At 33.6% G+C, this 27,061-nt stretch overlaps 2 protein-coding genes across 2 annotated transcripts in view; both read left to right on the top strand.

The window, feature by feature from the left end:
- LOC111991749 (GDSL esterase/lipase EXL3) overlaps positions 1-9,471 on the top strand; it is a 10,731-nt gene extending 1,260 nt beyond the window's left edge. The window contains 7 exon segments of the mRNA XM_065767164.1: positions 5,734-5,924; positions 7,844-7,920; positions 7,923-7,976; positions 8,078-8,311; positions 8,472-8,724; positions 9,120-9,251; positions 9,254-9,471. Coding sequence (XP_065623236.1) covers positions 5,734-5,924; positions 7,844-7,920; positions 7,923-7,976; positions 8,078-8,311; positions 8,472-8,724; positions 9,120-9,251; positions 9,254-9,312 — 1,000 coding nt within the window. The 3' untranslated portion in view covers positions 9,313-9,471.
- Positions 9,472-14,412: 4,941 nt separating this feature from the next.
- On the top strand, positions 14,413-17,858 carry LOC112005647 (GDSL esterase/lipase At3g14820-like). Its single transcript, XM_065767163.1, has 5 exons — positions 14,413-14,692; positions 14,917-15,047; positions 15,128-15,352; positions 16,129-16,384; positions 17,665-17,858. The coding sequence occupies exons 1-5, from the start codon at positions 14,413-14,415 to the stop codon at positions 17,856-17,858; spliced, it is 1,086 nt and encodes a 361-aa protein (XP_065623235.1).
- The last annotated feature ends 9,203 nt before the right edge of the window (positions 17,859-27,061 follow it).

The raw sequence follows: 27,061 nt of genomic DNA, 5'->3' as shown, positions 1-27,061 counted from the left end.
AAAAAAAAAAAAAGAAAAATGCTCAAAAACCGTCATTATCTTCAGCAGCAAATTGAATCGCATTTTTGGCCCAGAAAAAGTTGAAATTCGGTTTTCTCTATTTCTATAAAAGTTGTAGAGAATTAAATTTCCTTTCCAAAAACATTAATTCCGAATCAATTGGAATTTTGAGCATAAATTTATGGCCAAAATACGAAACAGGTGCAGAAGATAATATAAATTCAATATCATCTTCAATCATCTTTCGAAATTTCAAATGGGGATCAAAATCAAATCTTTTCAGGCTCATCTAATAGGCTTATCCCTTTCCTTAATTCCAGAAGAAAGTTTTTTGAAAAATAAAGTGGATAGAGAAACAGATACATCCTGTGAAAATTTTCAAAAATGCTCAAAAGACGTTACTTTTTTCAGCAGCAATTTTAAATGCATTTTTGGTCTGGAAAACGTTGGAATTTGGTTTTATCTATTTCTGAAAAAGTTGTAGATAATTGAATTTCATTTCAGAAAACACCAATCTTGAATCGATTGGAATTTTGAGCGGAAAGTTAGAGCCAAAATACGAAGTGGGTGCAGCATCATCTTCAACTTCCTTTCAAAATTCAAAAGGGGATCAACACCAGCTCCGTCCCAGCTCATTTAAACAGGCTATCTCCCTCCTTAGCTTCAGAAGAAAGCTAAAAACTTAGCTTTAAAGCTAAGCCATTCCTTCCCCTATAAATAGAGAAGACCTCTGTCATTCTCTGGACCCCGAATTCCCTCTAGAGAGCTAGTGAGAGAGCAGAAAAGAAAAGCTGTTGTGCAGCCATTGTTCCTACTTTGGTTGTAGTTTAATAATTCCTTGCTTTCTCCCTAGCCCTTTAAGTGATCACTTCCCCTCATTTTTAATTTATGTTCTATGCTGGTAAGTAATTAATTATATTCTTAACTTTCTACACATGCTTGAATAAGTGTTTAACAAGTCATTATTTGTTTCTTTTATGATAAGTTTGGATGAATATGCCTATATGTCTCATTGTTATTCTTTTTACATGCTTAGATGGACACTTCTAGGCTAGCACACAATTTTTCTCTTGAATGCTTAGATGAGCACTTCTAGGCTAAAAACACAACTTTCTCTTCAATACTTAGATAAACATGTCTAGGTAATTGTTTACTTTTTTTTAAAAATGCTTGAACGAACATGTCTAAGTATTTTGAGTTTCTCTAGATAAACATGTCTAGGGATTTTCCTTTACTTCTTTTCATAATTGTTTGGATGATCAAATATGCTCAAATGTTTTATTTTTATTTGGTTCTCTCTGCAATTATGTTGATTACAAATAACATGACAAAATTGTTTTCTTTTTCTCACATGCTTAGATAAACATGTCTAGGCTAGGGATTCTTTGCTTACATTGATTTCTTGGATGAACATGCCATTACTTTAATGTTTTTTTTACATTAAAATTTTTATCTAACAAGTTTCATTTTTTGTGTCTTTTTTATGTTTGATTCTCTTAGCACATATTTGTTTACAATTTCTACAAATTACCATGTTTATATGACATATTGTTTGTATTTGTTTGACATGACATGACATTGGCCACCTTAACCTAGGAGACCGGTTTCACCGGGCGAGATGGGTGCATAATCCCTTCCCATCTCGTAAATTAGCCTCCGAACCAAGATCAAGGGTTATAGACTATGCTCTTGTAATTTTACATTTTTTAGATTGTAACTAGGGAATAAAGCAATGTAATTTACTTTTTTTTAGATTGTATCTAGGACAAAAAAGCATTGTAAATTTTTGTTACAAATTTGATGTAAATTGCAATATACATTAATACAAAAGAAGTATTTTTTATTAAAGGTTTTCTTATTTTCCCTTTTAAATTAAATAAGTGGCGACTCCATGTAAAACCCTCGATCTAGGGGGGAGTACATTTTACAGTGGGTCGGTGAGGGTGACTACCAGACTGGGTGAGACCGTGTGGGGTGGCTTGAGATAAAATGAGACAGAGAATTATTGAGGGTGAGGTGAGAGCATTGAGAGAGGTGGCTGAAGCTAAGAGATATCAGAGAAATGAGTTAGGGTTTGACATAAGCGATATATATAGGTAGGTATTTTAGTAATTTTCCTTTAGTTGTAAACGGGTCGGGTCAGGTCGGGTCCGGGTTTTTACCAAAACCCAGACCCGCTTCGGGTTTTTTTTTTTAAACCCAAACCCAACCCTATTCTTTATCAGGCCGGGTAAAATCCGACCAATTAGGATTGGGCCAGGTCGGGTACCCACGAATCGGGTAAAAATTGTCATCCCTAAGGGCAATGAAAGAAAAGATGGCTAATAGTTTCTTGGCCATCTTGACACAATATGCACTCTTGGTTGTCAAGCTCCACTCTTTGGCCTAAGACTTCTCTAACAGGAATGGTACATGTTGTAATCCTCCATAGTAGCATTCTAACCCTCTCTGGCACTCTGATTTTCCAAATATTTTTCCATATCTGGTCACTCAAGGAGCTTTGATTAGGGTGCGGGTTTGACACCTTATATGCAGATTTGGTTGTAAACTCACCTTTGGCATTAGGCACCCATATCAGCTTGTCTTCTTGCTGATTGGCAGCCAGGGGGATGGACAGAATGGCTTTTGCAGATTGGCTTTTGCTAGTGTGTAGTGTTGTTATGCTTTTATCTGACATGTCTAGAAGGGAGCCTTTATATAAGAAGTATTCAAAGGATTCTGCTTTCTGAAAATTCTAGTTTATATTTCTTTTTAGAATTTCAGTCAGCGCTGTTTTGATCATTGTTTTGTTTTTCCTTTCCTTTCCTGCCTTTTGGGTTCTAGGGAATTTGTATTTTTCAATTAACTAGTCCGTAAGGAATTTGAAAATTACATCAAGAGTGATACAAGTGTCTTACCCTGCATTGGTGTATTGAGAGAGGTCTAGATCTTCATTTTGTTATTTCATTATTCTTGTTAAATGTAATTTCTTAAAACATTTGTTAATAAACTATTTTGAAAAAGTTTTTATGTTCTTATAAATTTTATTTTTATGAAGTTTTTGCTATTTTTAAGAGAGAAAATGCTAACGGATGTCCTTAGGGCAATGGTTAACAATCCATTTAAAGAGACTTTTTATAGGAAAAGAAGAAAGAGTAATTAATGTTTTGAAAAGTTTTTTCCATTTCCCATAAAAGTGATATCAAAATTTTTCTAAAATTGATTATTAACCATTGTCCTAAGGACATCCATTAGTATGACCCTTTCAAAAAAATGCCATGGTTACGTGTCCTCTTTGAGCACGATTTCTTAGGAATGGGGATGGCTTGGATTTAAGTCTAATATCTATATGGGTCAACCAGTTACAGTTAAAGAGTGACTGGTCTCACAAGTTAATGAAAGCAACATAAATACTAACTTCCTCAATGTCCCTAACTATACAAACTCAAATGTAAGGTGATTCAAAGGATCGTAGCTTGATGTAACACATTTAATTAAAGTAGTAGCTCGAATGCTGTCCAGCCGTATTATTAAAGCTGCCAACTTATCTGATAATGAAAGCAACATAAATATTGACATACATTTCTCGAACGGTACAACCTTATGAGTGCAATTAATGAATGTGTATGCAAATAAAGATTGTCAAATGTAGTAAGATTCAATAGCAAAATCTAGCATAAAAATCAGGATCGAACTTGAGTTCTCCTACTTTGATTTCATGTTATATTAACAATTTTTTCAAATGTTTAACCTATTGAAAATAATAAATTTAATTGTTTAACCGTAGTTATAACTATTCATCCACTAAAGCTATGATGTCATGGGATATTCTGACCGGGGTCTTAAATCCTTTATAATATGTTAGGAATTAGACACTATTTAACTTAAAACCTTAAATCTATGGGTTTGAATTCAATCATATTTAGTTTCTCCCAAAAAAAAAAAATCAATCATATTTATATTAATTTCTCAATTTTTTTTATAAATTTCTACCATTTAGAAATTTCACTTATTTGTGTATGCATACAAAATTCATCTACTAACTCCACCATAAGCAAAAGATCAAGGGCCATATGACTCACTCTCTATTTACAGATGTGCATAGTTCTTACCAAGGCTTGTTCATGTGATGTCAAAACGGTGCATATTACTACTAATTTTCAATATATGACCTAAACATAATAAATAACGATTGAATTTTTTTTTTCTATTAACCAAAACTAAAAATAAAAAATAAATAAAAAAACTCCACATCACACCTATGTTGTATTTGACTCAATGTAAAATGTTTTACAAGTATAAAATATTTTTAGGTGTTTGGTTGCATTCTATGAAATACACTGGAAAATGGTTTTTAGTGTTTGACTTGCATGTAAAATTGTTGTCAAAAAATATTTAAATAATCCAATAAGTACCTCACAAAACCCAGTAACCACCACACAAAAACCCAAAACCTTATGCTAACCATCAATCCATGCTGATCTAAACCCAACCAACCACCTAGCAAAAATCCAGTCATCGTCAACCCCAACCAAAGCCTAGCCAAAACCCAAATTGGACCCAACCATTGTCAGCCAACCACCAATTGGTGTTGATAGGTTCGTGAGAGAGAGAAAAAGAAAGGGTGTGGCAGATTTGCAGAGAGAGAGAGAGACCCATCTCTCTCTCTCTCTCTCTCTCTCTCTCTCTCTCTCTCTCTCTCTTGTGAAAATAAAAATGTAAAATATTTTACAGTCCATTGATCAGACCCTATTTTACGATCAGTTGAAAATTAATTTCAATTTAACCAGGATTTTCTATCCACCCAGACACCCTTAAGGGTGTAAAATATTTTACATAAAAAATTTTCACCCAACACACTCCTAGTTTTGTTCCACTTAAAATCAGGGTCATCTTTAAGGTCCCTTTGGGATTTGCTTATTTTACTGAAACTGAAAACTTTTTACTGAAAATACTATAGATAAAGGTAAAAGTTAACTAAAATAGTACAGTGAGACCTATGAATAATACCAAAAAGTGCAATGAGACTCATAAATAGTAACAAAAATAAGCTGAATAGTAAAATAAGTTAGCAAAAATAATTTTTGCAAACGAACACTTAGCGTGCATTTGCATGCAAATTATTTTGTGTTCTGCATTTTTGGCTGGGTACTACGACACTATTCACGACCCAACCAAAAACGTAAAAATGCGCATAACCATGCATTCTTGGGTCTCACGGCACTATTCATAGTTTAAAAATATTTTGCTATAATATTTTCAACAATAAATTTTCAGTATTCAACAAAATAAGCGGTATCCAAACAGACCCTTAAAGGATTTGAGGTTTGAAAGAGAGCTACTTTTCGCATGGTCTACTCTACCAACTTACCTGATAACGAAAGTACATAAGTACTGACCTTTCCCATCCCCACCCCCATCTATTGTGGGTGGGGGTGCCCTTTAACCCTAGTGCAAGGGGCACGCTGAATATTGACTCCACATAGTGAATGCTGAACTTTCCCAAACTGTACATGTGCAACCTATTGTGAGTTATGAGTCCAATAAATAGGCAGCACGAGAGATAGTAATGTAAATGCAAATAATAAGTTCTACACTGTCAAACAAGATTTAATACTTCTTTTTTCTTTTCCCCATAAATCTCTTTACCATAACACAATGAAGTTTCCCTCATCAAAACCTCTTTCTTGTTCCTATATAATTATTTTCTCAATCCTCCTCGTGTTCAACATTTTCCATTATCACTACTGGCAGCACTAAAAGGCTGCCTAACAATGAAACAGTTCCTGCAGTTATAATCTTTGGAGATTCAATAGTGGATACGGGCAACAACAACTACATTGAAACTGTGGTTAAGTGTGATTTCCCACCATATGGGAGAGATTTCATCGGTGGAAAACCAACTGGAAGGTTTAGCAATGGAAAGGTCCCAGCAGATTTTTTAGGTAGTGTCTAGCATTTACTTTTCATTTTACTGCTGTTTCCCACCATATATAGTACTTTTTGGACTTATTGCAGAGTCCTTACAGCAAGTGAATTGGAAGAGTCCAGGAATCATTGTAATTTATGACCAACATCCATAATTTACAGTTTAAAAAGAGGGAGGAATAGGGAGAAAGAGAGTAGAAGAAACTTTACCGGCAGTGAGATGGGCTCGAGATCTCTCTCTCTCTCTATCTCTCTCCCTGCGGTAGCTGAAGGGTGTAAAATGAATATAGTGAAAATAAAAATGTAAAATTTTTTACAGTCCATTGATCAAACCCTGTTTTATGGTCAGCTGAAAATTAATTTCAATTTAACCGGGTTTTTCTATCTACCCAAACACCCTTAAGGGTGTAAAATATTTTACATAAAGATTTTTCACCCGAAAGAAAAGCACTCCTAGTTTTGTTCCACTTAAAATCAGGGTCATCTTTAAGGTCCGTTTGAGATCTGCTTATTTTGCTGAAACTGAAAACTTTTTACTGAAAATACTATAGATAAATATAAAAGTTATCTGAAATAGTACAGTGAAACCCATGAATAATACCAAAAAGTGCAATAAGACCTATAAATAATAACAAAAATAAGCTGAATAGTAAAATAAGTTGGCAAAAATAAGTTTTGCAAATGAACACTTAGCATGCGTTTGCGTACAAATTAATTTGCGTTTTGCGTTTTTGGCTGGGTCCCACTGTACTATTCACAACCTAGCCAAAAACGCGCACAACTATGCATTTCTGGGTCCCACGACACTATTCATAATTTAAAAATTATTTTACTATCGTGTTTTCAGTAATAAATTTTCAATTTTCAGCAAAATAAGCGGTATTCAAACAAATCCTAAATGATTTGAGATTTGAAAGAGAGCTACTTTTCTTATGGTCTACTCTGCCAACTTACCTAATAACGAAAGTAAATAAATACTAACATTTCCCTTTTTTTTATTAGATGTGTGGGCTACCCATCTATTATGGGTGGGGGTGCCCTTTAACCCAAGCGCAAAGGGCATGCTGAATATTGACTCCACAGTGAATACTAACCTTTCCCAAACTGTACATGTGCAACCTATTGTGAGTTATGAGTCCAATAAAGAGGCAGCACGAGAGATAGTCATGTAAAAGCAAATTATAAGTTCTACCCAGTGAATACTAACCTTTCCCAAACTGTACATGTGCAACCTATTGTGAGTTATGAGTCCAATAAATAGGCAGCACGAGAGATAGTCATGTAAATGCAAATTATAAGTTCTACACTGTCAAACAAGATTTAATACTTCTTTTTTCTTTTCCCCATAAAACTCTTTACCATAACACAATGAAGTTTCCCTCATCAAAACCTCTTTCTTGCTCCTATATAATTATTTTCTCAATCCTCCTCGTGTTCAACATTTTCCATAACACTACTGCCGGCACTACAAGGCTGCCTAAGAATGAAACAGTTCCCGCAGTCATAATCTTTGGAGATTCAATAGTGGATACGGGCAACAGCAACTACATTGAAACTGTGGTTAAGTGTGATTTCCCACCATATGGGAGAGATTTCATCGGTGGAAAACCAACTGGAAGGTTTAGCAATGGAAAGGTCCCAGCAGATTTTTTAGGTAGCGTCTAGCATTTACTTTTCATTTTACTGCTGTTTCCCACCATATAGAGTACTTTTTGGACTTATTGTAGAGTCCTTACAGCGTGTGAATTGGAACAGTCCAGGAATCATTGTAATTTATGACCAACATCCAAAATTTACAGTTTAAATTAACCTCCCCCTCCACCCCCAAACAAAATAAAATAAAATAAACCTTTTGAGGATCCAGTACGTACAATTATACAATGATTGAATGCTCTATAATATATTTTACTGAAGATTTCTTGACACAAACTTTCAGCTGAAATATTTGGTGTTAAGAATATTCTACCGGCTTATCTTGATCCCAATCTTCAGCTTCAAGACCTCCTTAAAAGTGTGTAAGTTTTGCCTCTGGCGGTGCAGGATATGATCCTCTCACTGCTAAAATTGTGGTAACCTTCTCTCTCACTCCACCTCTTTTTTTTATTTTATTTTTTATTCCTATATATTGTAACAATTACTTATTGTGATTTTCTTAATTTTCCATCATCAGTCTGTCTTATCGTTATCGGATCAATTAGATTTGTTCAGAAATTACATAAAGAAGATAAAGGAAGCAGTAGGAGAAAGCAGAACAGCTACTATACTGTCAAAAAGTATATTCATATTGTGCACAGGGAGCGATGACATTGCAAATACTTATTTTTCTACACCGTTTAGGAGAGCCCATTATGATATTCCCAGATATACTGATCTAATGGTTAGATCAGCTACAAGTTTCTTGCAGGTATGTTTAAAAAGACACAATGCCATTGCAACCATGTAAATTAATTTGGTCATGCATGGCCGTACTTGGATCTTGAACAAACATGTCCAGTACATTTAAGTGTACATTAGCTAACATTGTCAAGCTTTAATTTCTGGCAAAAAAAAAATATAATGGGCAGGAACTTTATGGATTAGGAGCAAGAAGGATTGGAGTATTAAGCTTACCATCAATAGGGTGCGTGCCATCACAGAAAACAGTGGCTGGAGGCATACTGAGAGGGTGTTCTGAGTCCGCAAACCAAGCAGCAATTCTCTTCAATTCAAAGCTCTCCTCCCAAATGGATTCCATCAATAAAAGACTTCCAGACGCTAGGCTTGTTTATTTAGATATCTATAACCCGTTGCTTGCCATTATCCAAAACCCATAATATGGTAATCACCACCATCATTTTTTAATAGTTTTGATTCACTTGGATATTGAGTAATTAACCTTAACTAATTTGTTGAAAATCTATAGCCGGGAGAAATATACCCTACATTGGGTATATATTTTCCTCTCTCACACCAGCTGCAAGAAAGGGGAAACATATACCCAATGTAAGGTATACTCTTATAGTTAACCCCAGAACTTTAGGACTAAAGTATTGTTATTGTTGTTGTTGTTTCTTACTACATGATTTTGGTTTCTCAAAAGTTGGTAGGTCAAACTGTACTCACAGGAAGTGATGATTTGCTAGGTGCACTGTAAACTTAATCCAGTGACTGTAGATATAGGGGGGTTATGTAATGCTTTTTTTTTTTTTTTTAATCCTTTGCTTATGGATTAGGATTTCAAGAGGCAAACAAAGGATGCTGTGGCACAGGGAATATAGAGGTCAGCATTTTATGTACCAGTTTTTCACCAGAGACATGTACCAACGCCTCTGAATATGTATTCTGGGACAGTTATCATCCCTCAGAGTTGGCTATAAAATCCTTACCCCAATAGTCGTGGATGACTATATCTACAAATTCTTCTGAGGGTAATCTCTCATCTCTCTTTCTTGGCCAGTTATTATTAGAAGTGTTTGTGCTATTAATTAGCATTTGAAGTGAGTCCAATCTATGTTATTACTATGCTTAAATTGGGACTATGTATCAGTATTTCTGAAATGTTCCAATCTACTAGATTTTTCTTTATTCATGATCATGAAAATGTAATGCAATCTGAGACTGTGTCAGCAATTCTGCAATGTTCCAGTATGTCGATGGATTAATCTATACATGAAGTTCTCTCAGCTTCAGGAGGAAAGTGGTTTTTAAGCATGTGAATAAGTACTGAAATTATCTACTAGATTTTTCTTAATTCATGTTTATGCTATGCCCCGTCATGTGCTTTGTGTGTAGGTGGTAGTAGTAGTATTTCTCACGCTAGTGTTTGAGTGGGTGACGTGATTATGCAAGAAGATTAGTACAATCACATTTAGAGCCAAGAGATTACCTTTCAAAAAGGAATTTACACTTGAGTTGAAATTTAATAAGCAGCACATAGAAAAGGTTTTTAAAGTTTTAAATAAGAGGTATAATTAAACTTCTTATTCTACGATACTTTACTAGTTAAGTCAATAGGAAACACCAATAAATCATTAATTTGTCTAATATCAGGGACGAAACCACCCTTAGACTAGGAGGAAAATGGCCTCGCTAATTTTTTTTTTTTTAAATATTATTATATATATGTTTACTAATTTTAGTAATTTTGTTCTATAAAATTAATTACATTTTCTTTTCCTTTAACCATATCATTGATTCTTTTAAGAGTAATGCTATACTCACAAACTTTGTTATAATATTTCTACAAACTGTTTTGGTGGCAAATTCTTATTAATTCACATATGGGCACACTACTCACGTCATTTTTTTATTTACCAGTAACCACTTATTATATCAGTAATTTATAAAAAATTTATAGCTCTAACACTTTCCTCATTTTAGTGACCAAAAAAAATTTATAGATTTAAAATCTAAAACAAAATATACAAGCCCAAAAAAAAAAAAAAAAAACTCAACAACAAAAATTACCAATAAAACTAAAACCAAAATTAAGCTCAATTAACTAATTTTATCCAAAATAAATAACCCTACCCTTTAAAAAATTCTAAACAAAAATAATTTTGATCTTATCAAACAAAAAAAAAAAATCTCAGCAACTTAGTAGCAGAATTAAAGGTTGAAATCGTCGCACACAACAAACAGTAAAACCGCCCCCTTAACTCAAATTTTTGACTCCGTTCCTATCTAAATCAAATTTATCCAAAAAGCTTACTAAATTGAAAGGTCTTTAATTGACTCACTCTTTTTGTATATTATGTACCATCACGTACATACCTTTGGACTAAGAGGAGCCATGGCCCCCCTAGCCCAAATAGAGTTTAAATCTTATTAAATACTCCCTCCGTCCCATTTTGTTTGTCATCTATTCAATTTTGGAATGTCTCAAAATATTGTCCTGTTTTTAAAAATAAAGTCATTAATTTACTAATTTTTCTATTATACCCCTATTTTATTTTCAAAACTATTTGAAAAGAAAACTAACAAATATTTTAAAAAAATCAATCTAATTGGGGTACTTTTTTAATTGCCTCATTAAGAATAACTCTTTTTTAAAAAAAGCTGATAAATTTATTTAAAGATAGTTTTGTAAACTTATACATTTTTATAAGGTAGACAAGACAATAAATAATGTTCCTTTAAAAAGTTTGACTTTTCAAACAGGACAAACAAATTGGAACGGAGGGAGTATAAAAATTCTAAGAGTTTGACCCTAAAATATATATATATATATATATATTGACATGCTAAAAAAAAAGTCTTTTAAGGATTTTTTTTTTTTAATTTAAAAAATGTAATGTCTTCTTAAAAAAGAAAAGGTAAGATTATAAATAGATTATATGAATTTTATAAAAGTCCCACTCAAATTCATTATGTTTATGAAAATACTACATGACAATTTTTTAGTGGTTTTAATACGTCTATTTAAGGCATGTGGGTAAAGAAAATATCAATATAAATTACATATTTAGCATGAATAATAAAATAATATTTAAGGTTTTTTAGGTTTTTTTCAACCCATTTTCAACAATGCACTCTCGAATCATGTGTTTCATATCCTTAGTTTTCATTATTTTATTGAGTACTCAATTATTTTCATATATTTATCACCTTTTTTTTCTTTTCTTTTTTTACTTTCTAGAATTTGTTTTATTGATCTTTGACTCAGGAAAGAATACAAAGTTACATAAGATGTCAATAGAAAAGAGATTCAAGTTTTTTTGTGAAATGGTGTATATTGTATGTGTAAGGACACAAAAGAAAAGTTCAGGCCCACTCAGAATAGTGGCTCCCAGTTCTTCAATCCCAATACAATAAATTTGTAAGAGAGTGGGCTTTCCGAGTCAATTGCAATGCTAAGTAAATTATAAGCTTGAGGACAACAGGACTAAAGCAATTAATATGAACGAAAGAAGCACAATTCAAGGTAAATTCTTCCTAGGGCAGGTCCAATGATGGATTACTCATTAACAATCAAAGCTAATATTTTTACAATAGGGTCTTTATTTCTCTCTCTCTCTCTCTCTCTCTCTCTCTCTCTCTCTCTCTCTCTCTCTCTCTTTTTCTTTTTTTCTTTTTTTGTCAAATTTTTTCATCCCCCTTTTAAGAGGGGCTCCTTTCCTTACATTGTCCTTTCCATTGCATCTCAACCCTTCATCTATACGTCTTAGGAGAATAATTTAGATGCCTATCCTATCAGGACCCTTCTGGAGGTGGTAGAGAGAGTTGTGAGCTGTGGAGTCACTGTTCAGGTGTCTTTTTCTCATAAATGCAGTCAGTTCAGTTGGTGTAGAACATTAAATGTGGAGGTGATAGCCACCTTTCCAAATATTTCCCCTTTCCGTTGCTTGCACGACTCTGGTATATTCCACAATGCTTTACTTTCTGGTGCAGGGAGCTACATAAGGCACTCCCAAGGAGCATTTGTTCCTTGGATGACAGGCCAGTTGGCCTCCTTTCCTCTGACCTCTTATTCTAAGTATTAGTTCGGTTCTGAGTGGTCTTGATGTCTTCCCTCCTCGATCTTAGCCCACGTGTCAGACTTGGGTTAACACATGCGTGAGCCTTTGATCATCCTCGGGCAGGGCCTATGGGTCTTAGAATGTCCTCGGATCATTTGCTCCCATGGTATGTATGAAAGTGTGAAACAATAATTTCCCAATTGAAAATATGAAGTATGATTATATCACTTTCTACGGTAAAAATGGACTAACAATTGAAGCGACAACAAAAATAAGAGAGATGAGAACACGAAAGATGAAAATGGAGTGGGGAATGCACTATGCACCTATATCTCCTAATCATCATAAAGAATCAAAGATGGCTATAAATTGGACATAACAAAAAGGAAAATTATTGTTTCACATTTCTTGATATACAGTCTTTATACACAATATCTACACTTTTATACTAAATGGCACAATTAACAAACATGATATTTATATATAATATATAAGGAGTATGACACAATCAAGGCCTAACAAATATCTTCCCCCTCTTCGTGAAAGTGAAATCAACGATTGATGTGGAATAAATAAGTAATGAATAAATAAGTAATGCTGGTGTCACATAAAATGGTATAATTTGTATTACACAACTCGTCCACATGATAAGTTGTGAATGATAAAAGTGTGTCCTCGTATAAATTCATCATCGCACTTTTATTACTCACAACTCATAATGTGGATAACTTATAGCACAAATTATACCATTTTATGCGGCAACTTGAAATAAATACACCATGGATATTGGCAGCCTCTTGTCTTCCTCTCGTTAAATTCACCATATGCGTAGTTAATTTGGGTTGGGTGCACTGCACTATGGGTCAAGCCCACTCGTTTGTCAAAGCTCATTAAATGAGATTGTCTTTTAGTTTTAAGCCGTAATATTAATGTCAACATGCTTTTTTGACATTGTGAAGTGGTTTAGGCTTGCTTTAAAATAGTTGGCTAAAAGAGAAGGAAAGTCGGCCACATTTATGAAGATGTGAGTAATCAGTAATGTCTTGTGCGTGTCTAGTACGCTGGAGAAGAAAGAAAAGGCCGAAGAAATAAATTAAAGAAGAGTCATTATTGAACATTTATTACACGCTAACCTTGTTTTTAGTGTATTAACTAACATGACTCTTACCCCGGAGCCTTATAAAATGGAAAGTTATCATTCCATTTAATTCATGAGATGACACTAAAGATTAAGGGTTTTGTTATTGAGGGTAATTGTTAATAAATCGTAACAAAAAAAATTTTAATATTATTTTTATAAAAAATATTACAATGAACTATCAATAATATTTATTGTTTTACCATTTTTTCAATAAAATGTTTTTAAAAATAGTTTGTAAACTAATATACTTAACATTTTCCAAAGATAAATTAATTGGACTGTTATCTGGTGTCTTAAAAAAATTGTTAATAAACCATTTTATAAAATTTTTAACATTATTGTTTTGAAAAAATTTTAAAATTATCAAAACAAATTAATAATTTTTTTATTTATTTTCTCATAAAAAATTTCTAAAAATATTTTCTAAACTAATACCCTTATAAGATTCTTTTTTTTACCTTTATATTTTAATCCTTATGACTTTCAAAAATTTTACCACCACAAAGAGACAGTTTACCTGGCTCCTTATAGTGGAGGATTCCAATTCCTAGTGCTCCACAATCCACACCGGGAATATGTATATAAATTGCCAAAATGGATTGATCTTTTAATTTTTCATGTCCACACTCCACACCCTCCTCGTTCAACTGAAATAGGCGCCGCTTAACGAATTTGACAACTTCTTCTACCTTACCAAAATAACAAGAGCACGTAATCATGCACAGATGCACTCTACCTTTAAATTCTAACAACTACAACATATTTGCATCCAGTAAGATGCTGGCACCAAACTCAAGTTTATTGTCAAAGTTCCTGCGTTTACAATTCTATCACTGATTTTTTAAAAAGAAATTGGGTCTTTCAGAATTTTCTCTTCTCATTGTTCCTTGTAAACTTGAAGAAGAAAGTAGATTTTCATATATTAGAATGAACTTCCACCCTGGAAATTCTGTTTTTTCTACTTCATTCATTATTTTCTGTGTCATTATATTTTTCCTTAATGATGGATGTGCCAAGATACTACCTAAAAATGAAACAGGTCAAGTTCCAGCAGTTTTTGTATTTGGAGATTCAATCGTGGATACAGGAAACAACAACCATATCAATACTTTAGTAAAGTGCAATTTCCCTCCATATGGGAAAGATTTCCAGGGAGGAAAACCTACTGGAAGGTTTAGCAATGGAAGGGTTCCCTCAGACTTCATAGGTAGTCCCAAAACTGCTCTAGCTATTAGATTCTGCTAAATGGACTAGCCTTTTATTACACATACTATTAATTATTGTTGCACATAATTAACTAGCTAGTTAAATACAACTATGCACAGTTTGTGAAAACACGATTTCAGTCTATATACGTACACACTATATGTGATAATCATTACTCTTACACACAAAAATGTAGATTTTAAGAGATTTTGAAACAATCTTCAGCTGAAGAATTAGGTCTCAAGGAGCTCTTGCCAGCTTATTTGGACTCAAACTTGCAACTTCAAGACCTTCTTAGTGGCGTAAGTTTTGCCTCTGGTGGTGCAGGATATGATCCTCTCACATCCATGATGATAGTAATTCCTCTGATCTTCCCTTTGTTTTTCTTCTTATTTTAATTCTAAATTCCATGACTAGCTTATTTCTTCCATATCAGTCTGCCTTATCATTGCCAGATCAATTAGAGATGTTCAAGAATTACATAAAGAAAATAAAGGCAGCAGCGGGTGAAGACAGAATGGCCTCTATACTATCGAAAGGAATATACATGTTGAGCATAGGGACTGATGACATTGCAAATACTTATTTTGTCAGGATGTTTCAGTATGATATCAATTCTTATACGGATCTAATGATCAATTCATCTTTAAGTTTCTTGCAAGTAAGTTTCTGAAAACATAAGGACAATGTGATTCCCTAGATACGCTTTATAAGAAAAATTGGCTAGCTACTCATGGCCACTATTGAATGTTAGCTTTGATATATCATGTTGATCATATGTTAAAATAAATGCAGAACTGAAAGTATAAAATAGAGAATACAAGAGTTACGTGGTTCAGACAGTCTATATGCACGGAGGAAACCCTTAATTAAGAATTACATTTTAATTATATGAGAGTGTAAAACAAGTTTTGTGTTACAATAAACTTAATATGAGAATATATAGTAAGCTAAATATGGTTAATAGACTTCTTTCTTTTTCTTTTCTTTTTTTGAGAATCAGGCCTGACCGACCAAGCCGAAAAACATCATTTTATTATTGGGCTAATATATCTTTAATAACCTCCATGTAAGTGCCCCATTGTAAAGAACTAAAGAGCCGGGCTTACATACCTATGCTCAAGTGCATTGGTCTTTCCAATTCAAAATTGCAACTCATAATTTGTATTCAAAATTGCAACTCTAATTTGTAGCAAAATAGTGTAGACTAGAAGTGTAGCCAAATTAATAAGAATTTACAAAAGAACTATCATCTATATATTAACAATTTTTTTTACGTTGTTGGTAATTGTAAGTCTATCCATAGAAAACAGACCATTTCTTACCTGAAATTATAAGTAAAAAAACTTACACTAAAAATCTAAGGGGAGGAAAAAGAAGAAAAAAAAATTTATGCTATTTCATGATGTTTGACAGGTTAAAGTAAATAATTGGCAGGAACTCTATGCATTGGGTGTGAGAAGGATTGGAGTGTTAAGTATACCAGCAATAGGGTGTTTGCCTATGCAAAGAACACTGAGAGGAGGCTTACAAAGAAGTTGTTCAGTGTCTTTAAACCAAGCAGCAATTCTCTTCAACTCCAAGCTCTCCGCTCAATTGGTTAAACTCAACAAAAAGCTTCCAGCAGCTAAACTCGTCTACATGGATATGTACTATCGATTACTTCATCTTATCCAACATCCTACAGAACATGGTAATTGTCATCATCATTATCTCTAATGCTTGTGATTCACTTCAATATGAGTTTGACTTATCTCTATTACTTTTTTAACTGGATTCTCTCTTTGTTCTAATAAGAAATTGTCACATCATCCACTAACTAAATAAAAAGTAGAGATTAAAACTCATTACCATTTGACATTGTGTATTTAAAATAAAAATAGATCTCTAGTTAAAAAAGTACGGAAAGTAAACCAAATTCTTTCAATATTGGGTTGCCTCTAATTGGTTGTATTATACCCTAGAATTCCTATAATTTCAAGGCTTTTTATATAATTCTTCTATTGAAACTAGGTTAATTTAGCCCAGATTGTGCCAGATGGGTCAAAAAATGGTCCAATAATGTCAAACTGAATTCGGTATGATCAATAACCCATGGCTAACCTAGTCGCATCTATATCAGATCCAGGTCAGACTTGTGCTACAAAACTACATCGTTTGCCACTACTGTTTCCAATTATTCTGTAATATTATTTATCACTAAAGCTAAAGTACAAGTTGCTTTGTTACGTGTATGAATTCCCACTTAACAATTGGTCATTTACCAACCAAGCCCCTTCCCCCTTGCAAAAAAAAAAAAAAAAAAGGGTTCTTTTTCTACATCTCCAAGTTACTTCTTCTACCTTTGTCCAAAACGATCTGCTCTTTCATTGGCCATTTCTCCATGCACCATCTATTCACAGCATTACTGCTTAGGTCGTTCATGTGTTTTGCCAGTGATAGTAGTCATGGTCGCTGGATAAGCTTCTAGCAGCATAATCTATGTCTACGAACCAATTAAATGTCAATGCTCTTACGTTGTTGCCTCCAATCACTACAACCAATTAAGGTGGTCAACTCACCCACATGGTCATAGACTCTCACATCAACTGGCTAAAGCAATGGTCCACACAGTTTCCGTGGAAAACATTGTGCGGGAAACCTTCCTTTGATACCAATTTGGTCCCAAAGAAATACAAGTCTCATTAGGTCGGAAATCATATTCAAAGAGTTTGTTTAGAAATGAAAGGAGCTAGACATCCTCTATTTATAATCATTCAAGCACCCTTTCATCAAGAGTTGTAACCCATTTAGAAGATTTCAAATCTAGAAACAAACACAACCCTCTATAAAGTTATATATAACTAGGAGACGAACTAAAAAAACTAATGTGATGATGCCTTACAATACTAACAAAAACATATGCCAATGTAGACATCATATGCTAAGACCAATTTGCATTTTCTTTCTGTTGATCATTACTTATGAATTCAGGATTTGAAGTAGTGGATGATGGATGTTGCGGCACGGGAAATTTTGAGGTTGGCATCTTATTTTGTGCTTATAATCCAAATACATGCAAGGATGACACTAAATACATCTTCTGGGACAGTTATCACCCCACTGAACGAGCTTATGCCTTGCTAACCTCTCAGATGATTAAGAACACCATTCATAAATTTTTCTAAGAGATATTTTCTATACTTTATCCTATTCTAATTAATTAAACTGCTTATAATACAAGTTTTATTTATTTATTATTACCTATATCACTAATAAAAGCGATTTTTTTTTTCTATTTTACTTGTGATGTAACATGCCCTTAATTGAATGTACTCATTTGGATCTTTCTGTTGATGAACTTCAAATGGAAATATTTATCAATAAGTGCAACTAAATATACTCTTTTGTTTATTATAAAATGAAAATATAAATGTTAATATACCAATGCTTAAAGATAATATTTCACTTTTTAGTATGTAACCTTTTAAACAAGGGTAAAACCTAGTTACAGTTATTTAGGTGTTGTGTTATCTTAGATCTCTTAGTTAAATTCAACTATATGACAATATTGGCCAATGTGGTGCAAGCAATGTTATCTTCCTCCAAAGACAATTAAATCTATATATGTGACTTATTGACTAATCTAATTAAATAATTTATATTAATTGAGAAACCTAATCTATAGCACCTACAAATTAAACTATACCTAAGTTTTGTCCTTGAAGGAAGCTATAGTATCTTTTCGTTTCCTTGAAAACCATAAAAGTTACAAAATACACCTCAAAGCGAACATAAGATTATAACTAAGCTTCAATTGGACAACTGAACATGCCCCGGGTAACTATTTGGTATATCTACTATACGACTGTTAACAAAAATATCTATGGTTAACTAATTTAATAGTCGAGGCCATACTCAATCGAAAAAGAATATTATCCAAAAAATATTTCAAGTAATGATAGTAATTATGGAGTCTTCTAATTGGATTGCATTGCTTATTGGATTAACTCATACATTCTATCAAATGGATTAACTCATGATACTATCTTTGGGTATAACCTTAGTGTTAATTTAAAGATGTGAGTGCTTTCCAAGTAATTTTTAATTTTTAATTTTAAAATATCCTTCCTTTTTAACAAGAGGCAAAATAAAAATAAAAATAAAAAAAAAAAATGTATCTTGTAGGATTTATCTAATGTTGTTTATTACATCCTTGTATTCAAATTAAACCAATGAGATTTTGGCATCTGCGTAATTTAAATTAATTTTTAAGAACCATTCAAAATAAATTAACCGTAATCACATAGATTTAACCCTAATTTACAAAAATGCATCTTAGCCATTAAAACTTGATGTGGCTTGATATCTTTTGATTCTGTGATTCGCTTTGATCATTGTAAACTTTGATGTTAATCGAACAGTCATATTGATGGTCTTACTCCTAAAGTATTAGCGATTATCATTTTTTATTAGAGTATGTAACAAATTAAGGGGGGGGGGCCTTTTCGATAATGCTGGTTGTCAATAACGACCAATTAACAAGTAATTACTCAACATTCCAAAGATGCACTAACTTAGGATAAATGCCATGCTTCGACCAATTAGATAATGAGTATGTGCATGTTAAAAACATAACAAATCATTTTTATTTTTTGCAAGCCTAGCAACATAATGCACAAACTTGAGTTTTGATACAGTATCATACAACCAACTTAGTGATAAGATTTGTTCAAAATGTTACCTAGTTGATCATAAGAAAGAATGGATCATTGTTATGAGGTACTCTGAAAAAAGATGGTGACAAATAAAGTAACAATTGATCTCAATGTATTTGGATGAAAGATTTCATTGCGTGCAACTATATCGTACTCTAATTATTGTAGTAGATAGGGGTGCTAGATGCCTAATTTGAAGAAGCCAATGTAGCTATAAAAGCTTGGAGGTAGAATCAATAGAGTTGTTATTGTACACTGCGGAAATATGCTCCCTTCCTCTCACAGAGAGGTGGGCCCCTAGTCCCCATGGTGGATGAGACCCACCATTCTATGTGTGCATGTGTGTGTGTGTGTGTGTGTGTGTATATTCCTCAATACCTGACAACTAATTGACTTGGATATTTGACCTAGGTCTATTTAATTGACCTGGATTCATTTTGAGTTATTAGGAGAGAGAAAGCATTGCCTCTTGAAATGTTCATGCTAGCCACATTATTTATTGTAGCAGATACTAGATAGGGATGATAGATGACTAATTTGAAGAAGCCAATGTAGCTATAAAAGCTTAGAGGAAGAATTGACAAGGTTGTTATTGCATACTCCGAGAGTATGCTCCCTCTCTCTCACAAAATGGTGGGCCTCTCCCTCTCCCTAGTAAAGTTGAAAATATCTAAATATATCCAATTACATATATGTAATATGTTTTAGGGCCGTGTCTATTGCATAATCATTATGCAAGAAATTTCATTTCAAAAAATAAATAGTGTATGTTGTGGCCTCTGTGTGTGTGCAACAAGATATGTAATTATGTCCCAACAATTAATTATACTTTGGCTAGGTGCTTACAAACTTTGTACGCCACTACACACCCCACTAAAGCATGAAACGACGCCGTATGGAGATGTAAAACTGAGGCATTTTTGGCTTGTCCTTGAAACATTAACGAACTTCCACGTACCAAATGACACGTCCCTACGCAAATATAACAACCTTCTCATTTCTCAAACACACGCACCTCTCTCTCTCTCTCTCTACATTTGCGATTCCATTTGTTGAATTCCGAATCTGCTGCTGCAACAATGTCATTATTGGATTCCAAATTGTCCTCTCTCATGGCAGCGCCACACAAAGCCTTGTTCAAAATGGCCGTGATCATAAGCGCTCTCTCTCTCTGTTTAGAATTTTGTTTCTGGATTCTGGTCTTTTTTTTCCATTTGTTTCCCGAGAAAATGCATGCAGGGAAACGTAATCAAGGTTTTAAACCTCAAATTTATGGAAAGAAAGCAAATCAATATTTAAACGTAGAATCAAAGCATAATTTTCCTCTTTTTTCTTACAACCGAACGGAGGTTTAGGATATATGAAATAATAAAATAATAAAATTCCAAAAATTTCATATTCAACTCCGTTTAGTTGCTGAGAAAATTTTGAAAGAAATTAAAAAAAATTAAAGGAGTTGAAAAATGAAGCGCAATGACAGAAATGTTTATGTTATTTGTGCGACTGAGCTAAACGGTAGTCGTTTATTGTAAATCATACCTAAAGCTAAAGGCAGTCAGGACTCAGTGGTTTAAGAGAAACTATGAATGGCAAACGCTTATTGTAAATGTTTTTCTGTGTTACTGATTGTGAATGTTGTTGTAAAGGAAGCTCGTTTTTGGTTGTTTACTAATTAGACTTATGCTAGAGAGATAAGTCCTTAATCTGATTCATTTTCTTATATAATTACTCTATACCAAAAAACTTGATTGATTTTCTATTGGTGTTGCCTTTTTGAATGAATCTAGGATTATCCATGTTGTCCATTTAGATAATAGCAATAAAAAGTGATCAATTACTGATCATTCCAAAAGCTTAAGCGGTTAGGAAATGGTAGATTTAATTATTTAACTCTAATTCTAACAAATCCCTAATCATATTCGAACATGCTCTAATTTATAAAGGAAATTCCTTATTATTATTATTTTTTTTTTTTTGTTCTGAATACATGGATAACAATAGCACTTTGTGGGGTTTCTATGATTGTGGAGTTAACCATGATAGGTTGTTTTATTCAAACAAATGATTTTTTTGCAGGTCACTTGTGTAAAATGGCAAACATCACTAACCAAGGAATTTCACGTAAGCATCGAAATAGATTTTTCTTTTGCATTTTTGGATTAAGTTTTCTTTTTTTATAACATGTTTCTCGTTGCATTCAACTTTGGCTGAATGCAAACTCTGATATTCCATGTTTCACAGTAATAGAGTTCCGTCATAATGCTTAAAATGTCTTTTTAGCCATAAGCATTTAATTTTTGGTCCTTTTTCATCTTGAATTGAAGCAAGTCATCACCAATGAGCTTTATCTCAACTTGCACTTCATCTTCTCATAATAATGGGACGGAGTGTGAACCCAACCACTGGATACGTGTAACTTACCAATAATGCACATCATAATTTTTCTAATGGGCTTTGCTTAAATGGAACTTTCTTTATCTATAAAAATGGGGTGGAAATTGAGGTCATGGAACAAGTCTCACTTTGTACGTTTGTAATGTGCTCCTTGTCATCCAGAATGCATTCATCATTATTCATGGCATCATTTTGAAATCCACTTCAACAACTGTTCCAAACAACTTCATAGTGCATCCTTCAACTCTGGTTATTGATATTCTAAACTTACTGGTAGAGGGTCAGGTCATGGAATTAAGTCTTATTAGGAGCATGTGTAACTTTCCAATAAAATTTTTTATGAATGTCATCATTTTGAAACCCACTTTAAAAATTGTACCAGACAACTCTGTAATGTGGTTCTTCAATGCTAGTTATTGGTATTAACTTCTAGAGATCTTTCATTGTAGTGGTCAAAGACTTTCTCCAGAGAATGCAATCATTGCCATCCATGGATAATATTTATTTCATCCAGCCATCAAAAGAACAATAAATTCTTCTTCTTCCTTTTCTTTTGGTCAGTTGTGAGACATATTTGTTTCCTTAGTTGCCTTCAAGAGAAAATGTTTATGTACATTCTTTAACATACACAATCATTAATGTTGCCCTCATGTTTTTTTTGTATTTCTACTTAGTGTCCTTGTTTGTAACAGTAACCTCAAATATACATTTGGAGCTACATGTTGCTGCCGCTATAATTGCACTAGCATATTACCAAAATTAGTTATCAGATAGCTCAAAGATTTAAAGTCATTTAATTCACATGCTTGATCTATATTGTAAAGTGAAGTTAAGAAGGGGCTCTATGATAACTATGCAGGGATCTAGTCTCTTAGATCAAGATAGAGAAAGTTCACTTAATGTTTGGAACTTTTGAGTTACCAATCCGGTGTTCATCAAATATTTTTTGTTGAAAACTATCTAACATTTTGCTATGAAGTTATGTGCACTCACTGAAATAATATTTCTGGCTTGGAAAATTTTAAACTAATTTACTAATATGTAGTATGCCTACTTGTCAATTCTATATTTCTACTAACCATAACATAGTTCTATTAATATGCAAATCAAAAATAGCCTGGCTGGATAGCTAGCTCCTATTTAATAATGATTGTTTAGTTGGAGATGCACCTCCTAGCTCTCGTTGATTTGGTTTCTGCATTATCTTTTTTGCCCTGCTTTCTTCTTCCCTTTTAGTTTTGTTTATATAAACATATCCACAGTTTATGGTTATCTTACATTTACTTCTGAGTTTTCCCATTTAATGCAAAACATTGATAAAATGGATCCATTTTAACCCTGTATTTTTGCTAGTGTGTAGTGCTGTTATGCTTTTGTCTAACATGTCTGGAAGGGAGCCTTTATACAAGAAATATTTAATGGATTCTGCTTTCTGAAAATTCTAATTTATATTTCTTTTTAGAATTTCAGTTAGCGCTGTTCTGATCATTGTTTTGTTTTTCCTTTCCTTTCCTGTCTTTTGGGTTCCAGGGAATTTGTATTTTTCAGTTCACTAGTCTCGAAGGAATTTGAAAATTACATCAAGAGTGATACAGGTGTCTTACCCTGCATTGGTGCACTGAGAGAGGTCTAGATCTTCATTTTGTTATTTTATTATTCTTATCAAATGTAATTTTTGTAGTTTTCTCTTTGAATCATATTGTGTGAATTCTTTTTTTCTTGGTTTATGCAGATGAATTTGGAGTGCTTTCCTATAGATAATCAGGTATTTGTTGAGAACATCTCTTCTTTCAGTTCTCCTGATGCTATGTCAATCAATGTGCCTCATATCAAGTTTAGAGAGTCAACTAATCTGTTTAGTTTTAAATTTCCTTTTATGCAAACACCATCTTCTTGTATTCAACTCGTGAATACAGTATTAAGAAAATATTATTTATATGAGAAGTTCTGATTTGCACAACTTTTGGTGAATTGTGTCCAGAATTATCTTTCCAGATTATAGATTACTGGGTTTCATTTTCTTCTCCTAACTGTAATCTTGTTATTGCTGGAAATTTCTTCTTAAACACTTCTTCTACACCATATAATATATGTTGTGTTTATGTTCTCCTCACTGCATCACAACCTATAATGTATCAAGGTTTGCAGAGTACTGAAGTTTCTACAAATTCTTTTTGGGAGCCAATTCGGCTGCCCATTTTAATTAAGTGTTGCTTGCTGGGCATGGTGACAGATGGTCCTCAAGTTAGAAGACTGTCTTTGGTGAATGGTTAACAATGTTTAATCATGATTGTTATTAGTATAAGCTGAAGTCTCAGTTGCTGGTGATTCTAAGACATGTTGAAACTGTTATCACATTGAAGCCAGGCTTTACACTTCAATGCTTAAATAAAAGTGAAATTTGCAAAATATGTATGTAAATTGTAAGGTTCAAAATTTCAATTTACTTTACAGCAGACATTTCCGCCTTCAAAATTAACCACCAGAAATTTTTACATGGACCATATAAGAATTAGCTGTTTGATACTATTGAATCCAGTGAACTCCTGCCATCTTCCTCTGTTACGAACCTAGGAAATATTCTGTCCATTAGGATGGTCTTGACTTGTTTTCAAGCTTTTACTGGTTTGAAGGTGAATGTGCAGAAAAATGAAATTGTCCCTATTGGGGAGGTGCGTAACATTCAGTCTTTGACTAATATCCTTCAGTGCAGGGTGGGCAGTTTGCCTATGATTTACTTGGGGATGCCTTTGGAAACTTTGTACAAGACAGCCTCTATTTGGAATCTGATCCTTGAGAGGATGGAAAGAAGCTTTCAGACTGGAAGTAGCTTTATTTGTCAAAGGGGGTTAGGCTCACCTTGCTGAAGAGTACCCCTTTCAAGCCTTCCAATTTATTACCTTTCCCTTTTTACTATCCCTAAAGTTGGAGCGACTAGATTGGAATGTATTCAAAGGAACTTTTTGTGGGGCTCATCAGTTAAGTGCTTCAAATATACATTGGTGGCTTGGGAAAGGGTTTGTTTACCGCATGAGTTGGGTGGTTTAGGAATTCGGAAGTTGGCACCTTTTAATCAGGCCCTATTAGGGAAATGGCTTTGGAGGTATGGCCATGAAACCTCTCATCTGTGGCGAAGAGTCGTTGCCATGAAATATGGGGAGGGAAAAGGGGGTTGGTGCACTAGAGCTTGTAGTAGGGCTCATATTTGTGGGTTATGGCGGAGTATTAATGAAGGGTGGGAAACTTTTGCTAAGCATTTCTCTTTTGTGGTGGGGGATGGTTCTCGTATTCTATTTTGGCATGATAAGTGGACTGGGGATGTTCCTCTTAAAATTCTTTATCCTCAATTATTTTTGTGTTCAGCTAATAAGGATGCTTATATTTCTGATGAGTTAAGCCCTCCAGTGGGTGATAATGACAGAGTGTGGAGTTTAAGATTTCAGAGGGGATTCAATGATTGGGATTTGACGGCTTTCTACTCCCTTCTTCATTTCATCCAAACCTGAATTCCTAGGGGTGGGGGTGTGACAGGCTTTGTTGGGATCTTAATGGCAATGGGAAGTTTGGTATTCGGTCTTTTTATCATAAGATTCATAATGCAGCTCATTCCACTTTCCCTTGGAAGGGTATTTGGAAAGTTATGGTTCCTAAAAGAGTAGCTTTTTTTTATGTGAACAGCAGCTCATGGTCAGATTCTAACGTTGGATAATCTTATACTTCGTTGTCGCCCTTTGGTGAATCGTTGTTGTTTGTGTTGTTGTAATGCGGAATCTGTGGATCACCTATTACTTTTTTGTCCAATAACTCATTCTTTGTGGATGTATATGCTTTGGTTGTTTGGGATCGATTGGGTCATGCCAGGTTCAGTTGTGGACTTATTATTTTGTTGGTATCATTGGCTTAGGAAGCATAGTTCTGATATTTGGGATTTGGTTTTAGGCTGTTTAATGTGGACTATTTGGACTAAACGGAATCGGCGGTCGTTTGAGGATGAGGGGAAAACTATGGTTCAATTATTAGAGATTTGCTAGAGGACCCTCTTTGATTGGTCTCGTTGTTAGGGTTTCTCGGATTGTTCTACTCTTATGAATTTTATTTCATCTATTAGAATAGATTAGGGGCTGCTTCTGTCTTTTTGTTCCTTTTTTCCTTTGTTCACTACCGTGAACTCTTTGTGTTTCTCTTGCTTTTCTTTTCATTAATAATATTCTCTTCTTACTTATCAAAAAAAAAAATCTTAAATGAGTCATTTGACGTTTATCATTATTATGCTAGGATATTTCCAACCCATTTGAGTTTAGACTAATTCCTACAGTACATGAGCCCCTTCACTTGTCATCTATTCTACAATTTAAGGGACTTCTCTTGTTTGAAATCCAATTTTTATGTGCCCAAAGTACCCTCAAATCCACTTATTTAGAAAGTATAAAATAGGGTTAGACACATAAAATTACTAATTTAAAAACTCCTAAATTTTAGATAAATTTGAAAAAAAAGTTTCTTCCATCCATGTTATTTCTACCTCCCCCAATTAATAATTTTCAACATGCTAAATTTCCTCAATACATATCACACGTTCAACCCCACTATGTCTCATATATGATAACTCTTTTGGCCAGAGTCCTTTATGGCATCACTGCTCCATGAGGACTCAAATTTAATTTTGGAAGCTTCATACTTACAATACAAACATAAATAGAAAGTAAATCCTCCCTCTTTGATGATAAAAGAGTATTTGTAACAATAAAGAAAAGAACAGAGATTGATGAGATTTTCTCCATACCAAAGTTGCAATCAGAAATTGCCCTGCACCTCAATATGGGATTTCTTCTAGGATTTTTCTCTAAGAAAAAGCAAGCAGTCAAATTCTAAATTTACTTGACACAATTGAGAAAATTCTGAAACTGCATAATCTGTACACTGGGTACTAAAAGTTGCCAAGCACCCAGACTGCAATGCTAGTGAAGAAATTCTTCCATTCAGTGATCAGCGGGCAACAATTAAACACATGATTCCTATTTTATCCAGAAAATCGGCTTCACATCTTTGGGTTTTGGTGTTAATATAGATTCAATTTAAATTTGTATGGATGAAGAGATTATTATTGAAGCCTCTGTCCATGTGGATCATAAATGCTTTTTTTTTTTCACAGCTCTTGCTTCATTTTCTTAATCTCAGGTCATTAAACTTGCTTTTAGTTAGACTTTTTCATTAAATATTGTCTGTCTCTGTATAGATTAGATAATGCTTTGACAAAGGTTCAGGAGAGTTGAAATATA

This window comes from Quercus suber, unplaced genomic scaffold (assembly GCF_002906115.3).
Source record: "Quercus suber isolate HL8 unplaced genomic scaffold, Cork oak 2.0 scaffold_780, whole genome shotgun sequence".
NCBI classification, from domain to species: domain Eukaryota; kingdom Viridiplantae; phylum Streptophyta; class Magnoliopsida; order Fagales; family Fagaceae; genus Quercus; species Quercus suber.
Note: the sequence above shows the minus strand (reverse complement) of the source record. Positions and strands in the feature narration are given on the sequence as shown.